We start from the raw sequence: 17,026 nt of genomic DNA on the forward strand, positions 1-17,026 counted from the left end.
CTCAGCAGAAGGCTGCAATAGTGACAGTGAGGGTGCACCCAGGAGGAACTAAGAATTCCTGGGTAACAAAGGGCTTTATGGATTTCATTCTTGGTGACTCAAGCAAAGCTCAACTCCTGCGGGACAATTTTGTCTTGAAAGCAGTACTTATATTTAATCCAGGTGGTTTGATTGTGGAAAATCACCTCTGCATTTTAACAGGCCAGGAGCTGTACTTCAAAAAAAGATCTATTGTGAAGAAATGTTCCCCTTCCATTTGGTATAACTAAAGCATGGTCAAAATGTAATCTTATTTTCTTTCCCTTTAGAATACCCTATTCTCCTTTCCACTATATCTTTGTTAGTTTGATGTCTCTGTGTCCCTTATTGTTTTGGTATTGTTTACATCTTTGCACTGCACCCAAGCCTTTCTGATTGCTTTTTTTAGGTTAAGTTTCTTTTCAGAATTGGTTATTTTTTTCTTCAGTATTGGGCAGTTTTTCTTTTAATATATTTTCTCTTTTCTGGTAATATCTTCAGAGTAAAAGAGTAGAAAAGAACAATGTCTTGTTCTTCAAGACATTTTCAGCATATTTCTCCCCATGTCCTCTGCAAAAATTTGCTTATCCAATTCCTTATTTCTTTCATTTTCTTCTTTTCTGGCATACAGCCACTTTTGAGAATGAGGGTAGGTTTAGAATAGATCCCAGATGTCCTTTAGATAGCAAAGATTGCCAAGTTTGCTGTATGTTTTGCCACAAATGGGTTTGATTTCTTGTGCAGACTTCTACTCACAAAGACATTGATGGATATAAAATTAAACCTTCTGGTATTAAACTAAACCCTAAACCAGTAAATTAAATCTCTCCAGTTTAACTTCTATAACAAACTAACACAAAAAAGACTCTTGTGCAGAAGGCCAGCATCAGAATTAGTACATTTAATGTTTTTCACCTTGTTACAGCCTGTTTTAAATAATGTTTGTGTTCTTTCAAATGAATGCTTTGGCCTGTATATCCCTAACTTAAAGAAGACTGATACTTCAGGCTGCAGACAAAACACTCTTTTCCATATGAAAGACTTGGAGTCCATAGGACAGCATTTCCACAATGTGGAAATTTTTGGAGTACTATGTAAATAATATGCAGGTAAAGGAAGTTTCCCCGACACCCTTTCTCCTGCCTCATTAGTCCAGCTGTAAAAAACATAATAGTCTGTAAGTTTATAGCAATAATAAATTTGATAACTGCTTTCTCTAAGCAATAAACTAAATTTGTGGTATTTCTCACTATTATCTATGCCTGAAGGAACATGAGAAGGCAGTGAAACAGCAAGTAAAGGGTAAATTCCAAGGTCCTGAATTTTGATGTGTTAAACTGGAATTCCAGGTAACTTAGAACTATTCAGATATGCTACAATTTATTATATCTTCTCTGTATCTCATGAAAGAATGCCAGACTAAACGTTAGAAATGTTACTAAACTAGACTTTCAAGAGTTATGCTATTCAATTCAACACTTTTTAAAAGATTGCACACAACCATTTCAGTCAAACCTTAACAGGCAGTTCGCTGGAAGAAGCAAAGCACTGTATCTATGCCAGGTGGCCTTTCTGAGGAGAAAAAAAAATATGGTGATACAGAGCTTGGTCTATTGCATCACTCAGATCAATACCCTGTTTTTTTTACAGCCTTACATTTTGCAGATCAATCTAGGCACAATGAAAGGTGCATTATTTGGTTTTGTGTAAACCTTATTGAATCAACCACGGACGACACTATTCTGATTGCTTTTAGCCAAAGTGGTGAAGTTCAGGGTAGCTGACAGCAAACAAGGATCTGCATGCTGACCAAACAATACACCTATTAAACATGATCAGCTCCTCTGGGGTTGGGATTGAAGGTACTTGAGATGATAGTTCGTGTTCAGACTCAGGTGTTTATTGTTTCTTATTAGTGTTACAGCCTCGTAGCTGTGAGTTCTGCAGTCTTTCATTAGTAAGGTACAAAATGGTTAACTATCTCTTGTTATAAGGTCTTTTAAGGTTAAACTATCCAATTAAGAAATGATACCTAGATTATTTTCCTTTTTAACTCAATAATTAATCCTTTGAAGCCTGCAATGTGGACTTGTCTGTTTAGTTACAAAGTATCACCTAAACTTATGAAGAAGAAGGAAGTTTCTGCCTTAAAACTTTCATTTTGTTTTATATTTATTACTACATTTTAAAACCTTAAACTCTAAGTCTTCTATTCTGTGATATTAGACACTTCTAACTACACACTATCTGTAATTCTAGTGTTATCAATCAATTTTGGAAGCCTTCTCCAGAGCCTCAGGTTAAATGTAGTGTTCTCTTATGGGTCTGTGACTTTCAGCACATAAAATTTAAAATTCTCAGCATCTGGGGTTCCAACACTCCATTCTGTATAGACTGTGAGATCAGAGGTGCAGGTGATTTTAGAGAGGTGAGCATTGTGTGTTATGAAGAGCTGTGGCCCTAACAGGGTCATTTATGAGGGAATAAAACCTTTGTACGTTTCTCTTTTGGGGAAACATTAATAGGTTGGATCTAGCTCATCAAATATACTAGGGACATTTAAGATGTCCCTAGTATAGAAATCAAGATCTGAGCTACACAACTGGTGCTGAAATGTAAAGAAATAAAAAGAAATGCGCATAAATTTAGATTAAATATTAGGAAAAAATTCTTCACTATGAGGCTGAAGACTCACCAGAACAGGTTGGCCGGAGAAGCTGTTGATGCTTTATCCCTGGAATTGCTCAAGGTAGGTTGGATGGGACTTGGAGCAACCTGGTCTAGTGGAAGGTATCCCTACCCACAGCAGAGGATTTGGAACTAGGTGATCTTTAATATCTCTTCCAACCCAGACCACTCTGTGATTCTGTGATGGTTTTGTGATCTTGATGCATCGTCAGAGAACAAGTCAGAGGAGCAGTGCAGACCAGAAGTATTCATTTTCCCTGTAGCTTAACCCTGATCCTCCAGAAGGCATTTTTTATTCCAAGGAAGGTGGCTGTCACCTGTCAGCTTCTGCAGTACAGCTGAGTAAGCAGCCCCAGGGTCAGGATGGGGAGGGCACAGGCATTAAGCACAAGGAGTATCATGCTCTGTACTTTGGTGTCAGTTGTACATTGCAGCACCCAGCTCAGAGAGCTCGGAGCTGTGTCCTCCTCTCACACATGCAGAAGAGACATCACAGTGTCACTAAGGGCCATTGCCTACATCAAAGTTCATGTAGCCTCAGATTTAAAAGAGTGATTTCACAGGAGGGCAAGGAGACATTTTATTTTTCTGTAACCTATATTTGCTTGCTTTGCTGAGATAAAAAAGGGTTGAAATATGTTTTTCTCCTTGTTTACTTGGTGTTTGTTTATTTCGTGCTTGTGATTGACATACTATTACTCAAGAGGCTTCCCACAGATATGCAAAGCAAACTCCTGTGAGTAAATGACTTTTAGAAAGCTTGGGGATGAAATTTAGCCAACAATAATAGTTCCTGTAAATTGTTGCTTCCTGTTTGTGACATAAATACTGTCTGTTTTTTCTGTTGTTTATTTACTGTTGTAAATAAACAACAGAAAAAATGAAAACTTAGCAGAGGAGGAGATATTCAGGACTGAACGCCGCTTCGGCCACCTAAGAGCCTGAGGCTATGTAAGGCTATGCTTGCTAAGACCAATAAACAGCAGCATACATTGCAAAACTATTTGCCATACCGAGCTTCACTAGCCTTGTTCTGTCATTTTGGTGCTAAAATACAAGCAAAGACATATTTCATGCAATGAAATTGTATGGATTGCATTCTTACATCTTTCATGCAATGAAATAGTTCTTTTGCTGGATGTGTACCAGAAGCAAAACATGTCAGGGTGATGCTGTTACTATGTAAAGCAAGTAACAACAGTTTATCAAATTGATCATGATCCCTTCAAGAAACAACTTTTCTTCTTCTCATGATTATGTATGTGCATTTCACCATGTGGATCTACTTCAGTGACTAAGTTTATTAGCTCAAAAGACTAAACAAAATTTCTGTTGCTGATCTTGATGAAAGTTGTTAAAGGCATTTGAAAAAAGGTGAACAGCAAGGAATATCACAGCTGCAGGAGAATTTTTGACAGAAATTCATTCTGGAGCTGTACAAAGCCCTCAACAACACTTTGATGATTTTCAGCCTAGAAAACTGTATGGTCTCAAGATGTAAAATAGGAGCATTGCTATTGTTGCCTAGAGAAAGCAAACTGTTATTTGGAAAGAAGTATTTCAATGGGTGATATTATTTTTATGTACATACGCTTTATAATGCTGACTGCTTTGTTAATGCTTTTATTGGTTCAAGAGGTAGACAAGTATTTCTTGACTTTTTGCATTTTATGCCAATTCTTCTTTTCAGAAGCCCAAACATATGAAAAACAGAGCAGTGGCAATTAATACTACTGAGAAAGCATAGCTGTCCAGTTCCCAGACTAAAAATAAACAAGCCATATTGAGTAGGAAGTGAGCTCCCTGGTCAATGTGATAAGTTTGTGTCCAGGTTCATAAATATTTGCTAAAAAGAACAGCATAAGGGATTCAACCTTGAGCAGCTTTCTTACATGTACTCCTTCTGGCATTGTGATTATCATGTTTATTTACAATTGTTGGTTTGGGTTGTTGGGGTTTTTTTAATTTGTAAGTCTGATATTCCCCTATGAATCAAAATGGTCACAAGACACCATAAAGAAAACACCCTAAAACATCAGGAGAATATTTTCACAGCATAGCTAAGAACAGAAGTCATAAAAGTAAAAATACCCGTATTTTTCATCCCAAGAGCAACATGCTATGGCTGTTTGGGGCTTTTTTTCTGACCAGAGACAGATATATAAAAATTTAATTTAATCAGTGTAACTTTATACAAACAAAAAATTTTGTCACCAAAAGAAAAATACCAGCCTTTATATGGTAACTGTTTTCCCATTAGTCATTGAACTCTTACCAAGATTCCCCTGTCCCAGCCTGGTGTACACTCCCCGAACAGCCCCTAAAGTGGCTGGCTGATACCTCTTTGTCAACCAATCTTTTGGAACTTGTTAGTCATAATAATGCATTCCTGTTTCTATTCTTTTTTCAGAAGCTCAAGGCAATACTGTTTCACAGACTCAAGGCACTGATACTCAGCCTAAGACATTTCAAGTACCTGAGCCAGTGAAAGAAAGTAAACATTACAAGTTTGTTTAATTCTTTAAATACCACTATGCCATTTTTTTCTATAACCTCAAACCTCAGTAAAGAGTATGTTCCACAAAGAGAAATACAGAGTTCTTTGGCTGGATTTCCTTCAATCTCAGCATTTGGAAGAGCTCATTTTTCTGTAATTTAAACTGTCTTCATCACATTACTACACTATGATTTACTGATTGACAATAATCTCAGTGGAGAAAAACCCAAGGCAAATTCCAGAGAGGTTAAAAAATATTTTCTCCTATTGCCAGTAGGGTACATGTATTTGTAATAATGTGCTCATTGGGCTAAATAATTAATGAAATTCAATATCAACTGTAAAGGCACCTCTTTGCTTAGAACAAAAGGTTTTAAAAAATGTTGTAAATATTCTTTGTTTCTCAAGGGACAAACCACCCCATACACTGTCAGACCTGGTTCATCTCCCCTGTTGATCATGGACCTCACCCAGTGGTTCTGTGAGGGCCATGCAGCACTAAAGCCAGCTGCAGCTAACCTGGCCCAGGTCCAGCTGTGAGACACATCTGGTGGGCCAGGTGATGCTGAGAGAGAGAGCCCAGGGGCGTGGCCTGCAGCACTGACTTGGGCACTGCCATCAGTGCGGGGGCTGTGCCTGTCACACCAGCTAAGGCACTGGAGATCCAGCTCTTGAGAAAAAAAGTCATATCAGCCACCCACAGTATGCAGAGAGAGATGCAGTGAAAAGGAAGTCCCCTTCTCCCAGCCTCTAAGTCTGGGCACAGACCATTACAGCTGGAATTGGCTTCTGTGGGACAGGCAGTCCAGGTAAGCAGAGTTCAAGTACAGTTAAGTAGAGGACAATTGAGTATATTGCAGTGTTATGATCAGTAAGAGCTTGCCTGCCAAAGAGGAGATTAATAAAGAATGTCTCTTTAAATGTTTTTTGCAGGCTTGGCAGTTCCTCCTCCAGCTGCAGATTTCATTCCTAGATATTGTGTACTGTAACCAAGGGGTGAAATGTAACAGATCACATTCTTCTAGGCTTTCCCGGAATGGGTATTGCTTAGAGGAAGTTTAACAAACAAATAAATAAATAAATATCCCAGCTCTTAATTTCTCTAATTTTTTTCTGTATTTCTGTGTTTTATAGCCAGACTGGAGTATTATCCCACAGAATCATATGTGGGATAAGGTGTAGTAGTTTACTTTTAAAACAGAAGGGCAAAGTCCCAGTTCATCTCATGCTTTCCTTAATAATAATAATATTACTAAACTGCTGAGTGTTTGCTTTAACTGCACAATGAGAAATGAGAAATCAAGAACAGCTGAGCAGTTAATTCCACTTTAAAACCACATAAATCTTCTTAATGCATGCAAAAATTATGTCCATTTCAGGAAACAATTCCAGGAAGCAACGGTCACACAGGAATTTAGCAGAAGCTGGCTCCTGGAACATGCTCTCCTTTCCCACCCACGGAAAACAGGACCTAGCAGCCCAAACACTCCGTCCAGTCTCTCCTACCTCCAGGCACACACAGGTTGAAGCCCTGCTCTCTTTCTCCTCCCCCTTCCCATTCTTTCTCCATGAGACATGTTGATGATCATTCCCCTGCTCACCTCATCCCCATGAGACTTGTCCTTCCCAACCACTCCATTATCAGACTTGGGCACTGGAAGCTCAAGAGGCAGGCAAAGCATACCTGTAAAATGTCCCCAGGAAGGGGAATGGAAAGGCAAACTGCATCCTGCCCAGCCTTCAGGCACAATCTTCCCTGCCCAAACACCTGGAAGGAGAAGGTAGGGGAAATACCTGCTAGAGAGGCAGCCAAATGTGTGGAAGGAAGCCTCCAGAGTCAGAAGGTCAGCTGGGACCAAGGGCAAGTCTTGAGTCAAATTTTGACTGGGCTTCTCCCTTTTGGCAGCTATGGCATCCCAGGAGGCATTAAAAGGAGCAGAGACTGAGACCCTGCCGGGGAGGAGACATGAGGCTCCTCAGGAAACACCGAGAAGTGCTTCTGCCACAGGGGCACAATCAGGCAAGCAGCTCTGGCCAGTGAGATGCCACATTCCAAGAGTAACATTCCCAAATGGTGTAATTTAAACATTTAAACTTTTTAAACATCACTTCCTAAGAGCACAGTAGTCAGTAATTCCAAAATGTTGGAAGTCAAGCAGGGGGACAATCACTCCAGGGAGAAATGCTCTGGCATGGCAGAGCAGACCCAGTGTGGCAGTCACTCTGATTGCCCCAGCAAACAGGACGCCAGTGTGAGAGCAAGGATATTTTTGAAGGAGCTGCTTATGCCTCCTGCCCATGGCAGCGAAACAGCAGCTTCATTTGTGGTGCTGAGATCAGCTAAGGAGCTGGTTGATCACCAGATCAAAATTATATTCCCTTTTTCTCCCTGAATGACAGAAAAATGAATAATGTTCCCAAACTGCAAGACCCCTCCCTCTTGGGAGCACAAACACGCCCCTGCCAAAGCATGTTACTTCACTATAACAGAGGTCTTGCCTCAGAAGTGTCTTATTCCTCAGTTTCCCAGCCATCAGCCCCAGTGCTAGATGGCCATGTTCAGCCCCAAGGCTTCCTTCTCCCCTTTCAGCTCAGCAGCTCTGCACTGCTGGACTTCATTTGCTGCAAGATTTCTGTCCTCACCAACCAGAACCCCTGCCTAAACCACCCATGAGCTGAACCCCTTGATGCAGAGCCTTGTCCCTCTCCATGCTGAGTTATTCCACACACAGAGGCACATTGGAAGGCATTCCCCCACCACCACTTGCATGTCTCTGTTCACTGTGGTTCTTTAGGACTTCCTCCCGTATTTCTTTCCACTTACTTTGTGCTCTTGGATGTGAGTGCCAGTATTACAGGTTCACAACATGTGTACCACATGGACATTTCTAGACCATGCCTAAGCATGGAATTGGAGGTGAAAATCAGCTTCATGGTGTGAAAAACGCCAATCGCTCGTTTTTTAAAATTTTAAAAGTTTAATAATAGTAAAATGGTTGAGTAATAATAATTTGGAGAATTTGAATTAGGACAATATGAGACAATAGAAACAAAGAGTTACGGGGTACCTTTTTCTGGGCAGCACGAGCCCGGAAAAGGACACCCATTAACAAAGGATTAACCCTTAAAAACAATAGCCTGTTGCATATTCATACACCTCATACATGATGCATAAATTCCATTCAAACACAGGATTCTGTCTGGTCATCGTCAACTTCTTCCTCTGAATCCTGACAGCGCCTTCGAGGCGGGAAGAAGTTCGTTTCTTCTGATAAGAGGGCAATAAATTATTTTTCTCTGAAAGATTTAGGTGTCCTGTGGCTTCTCTCTTGCTGCGAGTCCTTTCTTTAAAAAAAGCATTTTACAAAGAATAGTTTCTATTTTAACATTCTTTATAACCTAAAACTATATTTAACACACTACTTACGAGAATTAATACAGCATTACTTTCTAACACAACACATATAATATTCATTTTAATATTTGCGAAAAGCCAATCATAAAATACGCATCTTTCACAATGGTTAGGTGTCCCACATGCATCAACCGCCAGCACACAGCCCTCCTGACAGAGGAGGGCTAACCCCACCACCAAGACTGCTAGTAGGACAAGCACCTCCAGATCGGCCCAGGAGGACTAAAGGCAGGGGAGTTTTGTCCCTTACATAACTGGAGGCGTCAGTGGTTCCCTGTAGCAGCGGGCACCTTGACACTTTGCTCTGTGCCTGGTAAGCACGGCGGCTGCAGGCAGGGAACTGGGGCCACGCTGGGTCTGCGAAGCGGAGGGAGGGAGGAGGGAGGGATCCCTGTCCAAAGTGCACAAAGGGCAATGTTGGCAGTGAACTCCGGCAGTGCTGAGGTACTGACATCCGTGCTGGGACGGTCAGTCACCTCTAAAGTGTCCACACAAAACCAAACCAAGTAATCAAAGCCCTCACAGACACCCAAGCTACTCTAACAGCACAGCAACCTGGGTGAGCTTAGCCCGGTCAGGTTTTCGTGCTGGTTAGCACAGCAGGGAGAAGGAAAGGAAACGCAAGCCTGAGCCTGGCTCGGGTTGTGGAGCTGGGCTTGGCTTGTTTTCTTGGTCATAAGCAGCTGACTCGGTATCGGGAAAGAGCACTGCCCTCAGAACCGAAAGAGAAAGCAGAGATAACTATCTGCACGTGACAAAAACAGGCTGGGGACAGCCAGCGGCCAGCCCAGCACCAGCAGCAGCCGCAGAACCACTTGTATCCTAGACCGGCTCCACAGCCCTCTCCAGCGTGTTTCAGCTCCGCACCCACCCAGATGGGCAGCCCGTAAGTATCCTCCACTGACACCCCGCTTTTTAATGTCACTGGCACTGGGGAGGACTGCCAGGAGTGGTGTTGCAGGGTGCTGATGTCTTGGAGGGTCCTTTCCCTGCTTTAAGACGCTTTAAGGGCAGTTCCCCCACGGTCTGTTCCATTTGCTGCTGGTTGGTTTCTGTTTACCAGCAATCCTTAGCTTGTCAGTGGCCTTTCTTCATCCATGGTTTCTCCGCAGCTTATCCTGTCTGAGGGGGTAACACGATCCGGATAGCTGGGATGGGGAGGTGGGGAAGGGACAGACAGATGTCTTGAAGGAAAATTGTCATGTCCAAAGCATGACACTTTCCCATAACTCTTGTACACCATTTCTCCCCTCAGCAGCCAGGGAGAGGAGAGACAGGAAAGTCAAACTGTCTGGGGGGCTCTACAGTGCCAAAGGAAATGCCCATTCGCTTGCCTCCTTGCACTCTGCCCCACTGCAGCGGCACGCAGTGGCTCACAGAGATGCTGGTCCCTGCACAGGTCCTGTGCCGGAGCTGTGTGCCTTCCTGTCCCCCTGCCCAGGCGCTCTGCCAGCTGCTTGCCAGAGGAAGGCACAGCCCCAGCCTGGCAAGGGTGCCCACTGCCTGTGAGCAGCAGAGGGAAGGGCTGTGCAGTCCCAAAAGCACAGAGGGTGCCTAGGAGCCTTATTGACCACACAGAGACCTCAGGGAGTTCCTGAGCCATTCCCATGGGGCGTCTCTCTGCCGGGGAGACTGAGACACAGAGCTCTGCTATGGTGAAACCCAGTGTTTCCATCAGTGCCAGTCCAGGAACAAGGAGGCTGACTCCAGGCTGGGGCTCGCTGTGCCATGTTCAGGTTCCCCTTTCTTGCACCTTTGAGGAAGAACCACAGAGTTTCCCATCCAAAGGAATAGACACCTCCTTAGAGGCAGTGAGACTGCCTCTGTCTGGGAAAAACCCAAGCTGGGCACTGGGTGAGAGCTCTTTCCTGTTTGTCTCTCGCTTCTCAGCCAGGCTGCTGCTAAACCTGCCTCAGTGACGAGGTGCAGAGCTCACAAATGTCCTATCTGGCAGGGTGCCAGGCGTCAGCCTTCACTGCCTCCAGGCCAGTTCTCCATCCAGCTGGCACAGGGCCATCCCAGGCATGTTGCTGGTCCTATCAGTCACACATAGGGACAGGGATTTACCTACTGGGGAGGCAGCAGGAAGCAAAGATGCCAGCAATTTAACCATGAAGAGAGGGACATTGCTGGGAAAATATGTCCTTACACACATGAGCCTCAAAGCAGAGGAGAGGGCAGAGGTACCATGGCTTTCCCCTGGTCCCCATACATGCAGAGATCACACAGCAGCACAGGGTCTCTGAGGTGGCTGTCCTCCACCCCTGCCATACGTTACCATAAACCTGAGAGGAATTTAATTCTCTGTCCCATCTCTAGTAAACATGTGCAACTAGGACAATTTTTAGTAGCTCGTACATTTTATGGATGCCAAGGGAGTGAGCGTGAGATGACTGAACAAAAAGCCACCTTTCTACAAGCCTGCCTTCCTTAGGAAACTGATCTAAAGAAATACAACAGCAAGGGTTGGTGGGTGGGCAGGGCCAAGAGTCAGCTGGGCTGCAGAAATCCCTGTAGGCCTGGTCAGCCAGCCAAGAGCTCCCTCCAAGTGCAGCTTGTTCTTCCTCTAAGAGTAAGGCAGGACAGCAGAAGAGCAATGAGTGGTGTGAGCCCTTGCAGAACAGGGAGAGGAAAAGCAGCAATGCCTGGGTGCAGGAGACCATGTGTGAGACAGACAAGCCAAGCAACAACATTAGGGGAAAGAGAAATCATGGTGAAATTACATTTCACCAGAGGTCTCATTTTGCAGCACATCCTGTGCGCAAGCACAGATATTTTCCTGGTTGCTTGTGTCTTCATTGCAGATTCAGAACAATGGGCGTCCCCCATGTGAGCTTCCAGTCTCTCCAGAAGCCTTTTGAGAAGAAGCCCTCCAAGGGAGACTACAAGAAGTGAGGGAAAAGCGGCCAGGGGAATTGGACAGGTTGGTGTCTGATGCTGTGATCCCCCTTCCATGCTGTGTGTGTGTTGGGAGAAGTTTGGGACTGAGAAGCTTCATCTTTGTGCTCATTAAACAGAGGTGCCCCACTTCCAAGTTTTTCAGGGAGAGATGAGTGGGAGGGGAATGCTGAAAGGTCTCTGGTCAGCAGCAGCACCACCAAGCACTGAGTACAGATTGAGTCGAGTCTCTCCCGGCACTCTAAAATCTCAGAGGCTGTACCAAATTCACAATCAGCTTTGGGTGATGGTCTAGGAGGACATCCGAGTTATCACAGATTCACAGACTATTCTGAACTGGAAGGGATCCAGAGTCAATTCTTAAGTAAATTATATACCTCTGGGTAATAGGCAGTGGAAGGGGACAGTAGGGCCAATGTGAACTTCTTAAAGGAAAGTGGTTTATAAATGATTCTCAGCAGCTGAAGCTTGTCAGAGGGAGGAAGAGTTAATTGCAAAGCCTCAAGCTCGAGGCTGGGCTTGAAGCCAAGGTCTCTTGAGTCCTGTATATGTGCCTCTCTGCAGACCTGGGTGGAGAGTGCTTCAATGCCATGTGGCTCTGCAGGCAGTGATAGCCTTTCCTGATGCCACTTCCCTGTTTTTCAGCGTGAAGCAGCAGCCTGCAGGACAGCACTAGAGGACAGTACGCATTCTGGGGAGAGGAGCAGAGTCGGGTTTGCCAACTGGTCTGAGAGAGGAGCAAGGTGGATGCCAATCCCAGGTGTGTCTCAGTAGCACCCATGTCCCAGTGGCTACAGGAGGATCCAGGGTGCCTCTGAGCTCAGCATCTGCCTGTCTGTGTAGGGCACTACTCCCCAGGCAACCAAGACAGAGGAGCACCATGTCCACCAGCCTCAGTGGGTAGCAGAGCTCCAGGTGGAAATGCTGGGAATGGCCACCCATTTCGCACCCATATCAATGGCACTGGGTGTTCCAGAGCTATAGGACAAGGGCAGGGAGGCAAGGGGAGCCCTACAGTTCAGATCCTGTCATGTCTGCACTTTACTCAGTAGTCCAAAGATCACAAGGGTTGTCCTTGTCTGATAAAAGCTGAAAGAAAGGCATTATCCCAGAATAGCTCTTATCATGCTTCTTACCAGACAGCAGTTTTTCTCTCCTCCCATCCCTGCAGTTTGCTGACAAATGTCTCTTTTCCAGTGAGATCATGATGCAAAGGGCATGTGTGGAGCTGAGTCATACTCTCCTCCCAGTATTGGTCCACGCAAGGGTCACACCTTTGCTGTGACCAGAAGTGCACCAAAGGCACCCTCACAGTGCAGTAACACATGTGCAGCACAGTCCTAGGCAGGACTGAGACACTCCTGTTCTGTTTGCAAGGGGAGTCCCTGGACCCCAGCCATAAGGCTCAGAGCCCATGTTGGGAAGAGTGCCATAGGAGGCAACAACTGAGGGGTCCCCCCTTCATGTTTTGCAACAGGCATCCCCACAGCAGCTCTCACCATGGTAGCAAGAAAGCATGCAGGCACCAGGATGGGTCTGCTGCCACAGAGGTGTGCCAAGAACCTGCTGCCCGTGCTGGCTTTGCTGGAGGCTGTTGGGACCCTAGCCCTGATGTCCTATGCTCTGCTGTACGAGGCCGGGAACCTGGTGAACCTCCCTGACAAACTCATTGGCTTTTACAACTTCTGCCTGTGGAATGATGCAGCTGGGGAGCTGCAGTGCCTGGACACCAAGCAGCTGCAGGCAATGGGAATCAGTCTACTGCAACTAGGATTAGCCAGGGTTTGTGTGTATACCTGCCTGGTCTTCGTCCTCTTCCACATCCCTTTTGTTTTAAATGTGAATTGCACAGGGCAGGGAGAGGGATGGAAGATGATTCGCATCATACTCTTCATCAAGTTGATAATCCTGTCTGGAGGCCTGGGTATGTTTCTTTTACAAACCTCACACTGGATTCATCCCTCTGATTTCACTGGAGGCTTCCTGGCACTGCTTGGGACTCAGGCTCTGCTACTGCTCCAGATTCTCACTGCCACTGTGTACCTCAGCTGGGCCAAGCACATCACATATGTGTCAAAACCATTTAACTGAGGAGGCCCTGCCCACTGAGATTTGACAGTGAAGAAGATGCAAGAGTTATCAGTAACGTGACTTAAAATTGTAATCCAAATACAGCTTTACTCCCTAGCAAAAACCTGATTCCCAGTCCAAAGGCCCATGTCCAGCCATGCTCTGGCATGTGTGCAGCATTCCTGCATCAACATGGCAGCAGACACCAAGAGCCACAGCACAGCCACAGCAGAGAAGCTTCCCAGGTACAACAGCATGTAACACCCCTCACTTTGGGGAATAGCATCAAAGTGACAGCACTTCTGGCCCCAAAGAGCAGTGAAGGTAGCAGAAGCAGCTACCAGTGGGCACAGCCCTCTGCTCATACCTAGTCTAAGTAAAAAAAGTTGGTAGCACCTCATAGTATGTGATTAAATTTCTAATTAACTAACAAAATGCTTTTAATACATTTTGCCCTACTATATAACAAAGGGAGTTTGAAAACAGGACCTGTATGTTATATTTAACCAGGAACTAACAAATGCTCAGGAAAATGTAACCAAATAGGTAATTTCTTCATAAGTAGACAGGATACATATCACTTAAGCAAACAGCCAATCAACAACCAACCTTCAAGGCTGTGAAGAAAGCCATCTAGGACGATACAAAAGTAACACCAGAAAGAAGCGGGTTTGTAGTTTGAAAACAAGACAACACTGAGCATGCACCAACTAAGAAAGTGCAGTAAGAAGACAAGTGACGCAGAATTAAAAGACCGGCAAAACCTCTACAGGGAGTAGTAATAACCCCTAAAAGACGCTAGATGGCAGAAAATACTGAAACGGTTAACTCCAGTTCATATAATCATTTTCAAAACCGGACTTTTATGTTATTGATTTTTCTGTGTAGTGAAGATGTAACAGCCTTGTAATTACATGCTGCATTAATTCATCCAGTGGCTGGGAGAATTTATGTAAATAAACAATGCCTACTTAACAGTGATATTCTTTGCAGTTGTGTGAATTTGTTTCAAGGGACATGAGGGTATGTTCTCTGTTACTTCAGCCTTGGTGGGGATGAGGCTGGTGATGCTGATTTGACCGATTCTTCATTTCAATACATGCTCTCACAGCTGGCCTCATATGGTTTATTTGTCCTTTTTTTGGATTGGGAAGAGGATACTGAGCCATCTTCATCCCCTCCTAGACCCCCATGCACACTGCCACGGGGTCAGCCCCCTCAGGGCAGTCCTGGCCCCTGCCAGTTTGCTCCCACACGTGTTCCTCAGCACTGGGAAGACTGCTGGAGTCTGGAGGCAAACTCAGCACCAGACCCAATGGGAACATCCTGCCAGGCCCCACTGCAGCTGTGACAGAGGGACCACAAGGATGAGGGAGGCCCCAAGGCTGAACCAGGACCATGTAGCTCTGCCAGCAAAGGTATTCCAGGTCAGCAGCTCCCTGCTCCCCTCCATGCCCAACACCAACCCACCAAAGGGATACTCATAGAAACCCAAATGTTCTCTTTAATCTGTCCATGCTCTAAAATATGAAACAGAAACGAACACCTCCTAATCTGGAGCCAAATCCCACTGAGCCCAGCATAGAGTGGGAGAACTGAGTACCTCCTTCTTTCCCCCTCTGGCGTTCCTGGGTATCCTGCCAGCTACACAGGGCACCAAGACAGCAGACGGATGCACAGCCTGCTCCAGGCCCTCCTGCCATCGTTCCCAGGGCCGCGGGCGGAGACACCCTCCCCATTGTGCCCTCTTCTCCTGGGAAGTCAGAGATGCTAGCTGAAAAAAATCTCCCTGACGTATTTCAGGACATCGTCCTCAGAGTTCTCCCCGCCTGACCCCTCTGCGTCAGCACCACCACCAGGAGGGGATGGAAGCGCCGGACCGCGGTCATTGCCTCCATCCGTGTTGGCCGTGCTTCCAGGAACTTCGCTTGGTGTTGGCGGGATCTCCTGCTCCTCTTCGCTCCCGGACCGGGCCTTCTCTTCTCCTTCCTCGCACTGTAGATTCTGACCAGAGGGAAAACAACAAATGCCGGCCGTGCATGACTTCACGCCGGGAGCACCCCGAGGAGCAGGAGGGCAGCCCACTATGCCCGTGAGCCACGCCTCGCCAGGCCCCAGGGTGCAAAGGCAGCAGCGCCGCTGGGACAGAGTGGAGGGGGCCGGGAAAGCCATGCGGCGCCGGCAGCGCCCTCCGGCCCGCCCAGAGAGGGGCCGCCAGGGAGCGGCGGGCAGCGGCGGGCAGCAGCGGGCAGCAGCGCTCCCTGCCCGTCCTCCGGAGCCCTGCCACCCCACCCCCGGAGGTCCCGGCTCACCTCGGCCAGCACCGCCAGGGCCACCTCCAGCAGCTCCGCTTCGTTCATGCAGTACAGCGCCGCCGGCCTGGGCAGTGCACAGGGGACGCTCAGCGCGGGCAGCGCCCGGGCTCGCCCTCCCCCCCGCCCCGCCCCGGCCGCCCCCGCCCCAGCGGCGCTACCTGCGCCCCCGCCGCCGCCCGCCGCCGCCCGGCGCTGGGGGACGGGGCCGCCGCCGCCCGCCCGTCCCCCGCCGCCCCCATCCAGGCCGGGAGCTGCCGCCGCCGAGCCCCAGCCGCCATGGCCACGCGGGGCGGTGCCGCCGGGGTGCCTTCCTGCGTCACTCTGGGGCTGCTTCCCGCCCGACCGGGAGTGCAGGGGAGCTGGAAAAGCAGCGCCAGGCCGCCCTAAAACCCAAGTCACGACAGAGCCCCGTGTTTGATTAGGCAGGCAGGCCGTGAGGCCGCGCGTCCCTCGATATTCCGTCAAGGCGCAAACGTGGCTCTGGGCCAGCTGCGGAGCAGACGGCACGTTGGGAACGACGCGTGCAGCCTCCGAGCCCGGGGGGTCTGGCGGGCCGGGCCCGGCGACGCCCCCGAGCGCTCGGTTACGGTGCCGCCTCGAGCGCTCGCTTATGGCGCCGCCGTGCCGCCCCCGAGCGCTCGGTTACCGCGCGCCGAGCGCGCCCGCCGCTGCCGGAGCGCCCTCTGCGGGCCCGGGCGCGCAGGGCAGCAGAGCTCCGCCGCACCGGAGGGGCCTCGTGCCGGGAGGCGAGGAGAGAGGGGAGCCTGGGCCAAGGATGGTAAAAGCCCCTCTGGGAATACAGCATGCTGAGCATTGTTCTAGCAAAATAACATGTTCATTCCTTCCCTCCAGGCTTCTGGCACGGTATCAACGTTGTGCTTATGCACTATCATTTTGCAGAGCAGCCTTGGATTGGTACATGTTTTTTATACTGTCTTTCCCTGTTTGGGAGGTTTTGTTTTGCTCATAGTTCTACTTATGAAGCAAACCCAAAGTAGTCTCTCCCCAGAAACCTAAACTGACCCTCTGTGAAGGCTGGAAGACAATAGCTGGAAGAAAGTAACATCTGTGGTAGTGTTCAGGACCAGATTAAATGGGGCTTTGGACAATGTGGTCTAGTGGGAG

General features: G+C 47.1%; 2 protein-coding genes across 2 annotated transcripts; one reads left to right on the forward strand and one right to left on the reverse strand.

The window, feature by feature from the left end:
* The first annotated feature begins 9,432 nt into the window (after positions 1-9,432).
* TMEM140 (transmembrane protein 140) lies at positions 9,433-13,607 on the forward strand. The gene is made up of 4 exons (XM_030960668.1): positions 9,433-9,504; positions 11,423-11,541; positions 12,162-12,276; positions 12,994-13,607. The coding sequence occupies exons 3-4, from the start codon at positions 12,264-12,266 to the stop codon at positions 13,605-13,607; spliced, it is 627 nt and encodes a 208-aa protein (XP_030816528.1). The 5' UTR covers positions 9,433-9,504; positions 11,423-11,541; positions 12,162-12,263.
* Positions 13,608-14,115: 508 nt separating this feature from the next.
* On the reverse strand, positions 14,116-16,517 carry CYREN (cell cycle regulator of NHEJ). Its single transcript, XM_030960386.1, has 3 exons — positions 16,065-16,517; positions 15,899-15,969; positions 14,116-15,581 (listed from the first exon to the last, which is right to left on the reverse strand). Exons 1-3 carry the CDS (start codon positions 16,177-16,179, stop codon positions 15,357-15,359), a joined length of 411 nt encoding a protein of 136 aa, XP_030816246.1. The 5' UTR covers positions 16,180-16,517; the 3' UTR covers positions 14,116-15,356.
* Positions 16,518-17,026: the final 509 nt, after the last annotated feature.

The sequence above is a fragment of the Camarhynchus parvulus genome, chromosome 1A (genome assembly GCF_901933205.1).
Source record: "Camarhynchus parvulus chromosome 1A, STF_HiC, whole genome shotgun sequence".
In the NCBI taxonomy this organism is placed as follows: Eukaryota; Metazoa; Chordata; class Aves; order Passeriformes; family Thraupidae; genus Camarhynchus; species Camarhynchus parvulus.

Bases quoted from the DNA above. Each gene is read 5' to 3' on its own strand.
- CYREN (XM_030960386.1), bottom strand. From the start codon at position 16,179: ATGGCGGCTGGGGCTCGGCGGCGGCAGCTCCCGGCCTGGATGGGGGCG. The intron at 15,970-16,064 runs CGCAGGTAGCGC...CCTGTGCACTGC, and splicing joins GCGGCGGGCGGCGGCGGGGG to CCAGGCCGGCGGCGCTGTAC. The intron at 15,582-15,898 runs GTGAGCCGGGAC...CAGAATCTACAG, and splicing joins CCCTGGCGGTGCTGGCCGAG to TGCGAGGAAGGAGAAGAGAA.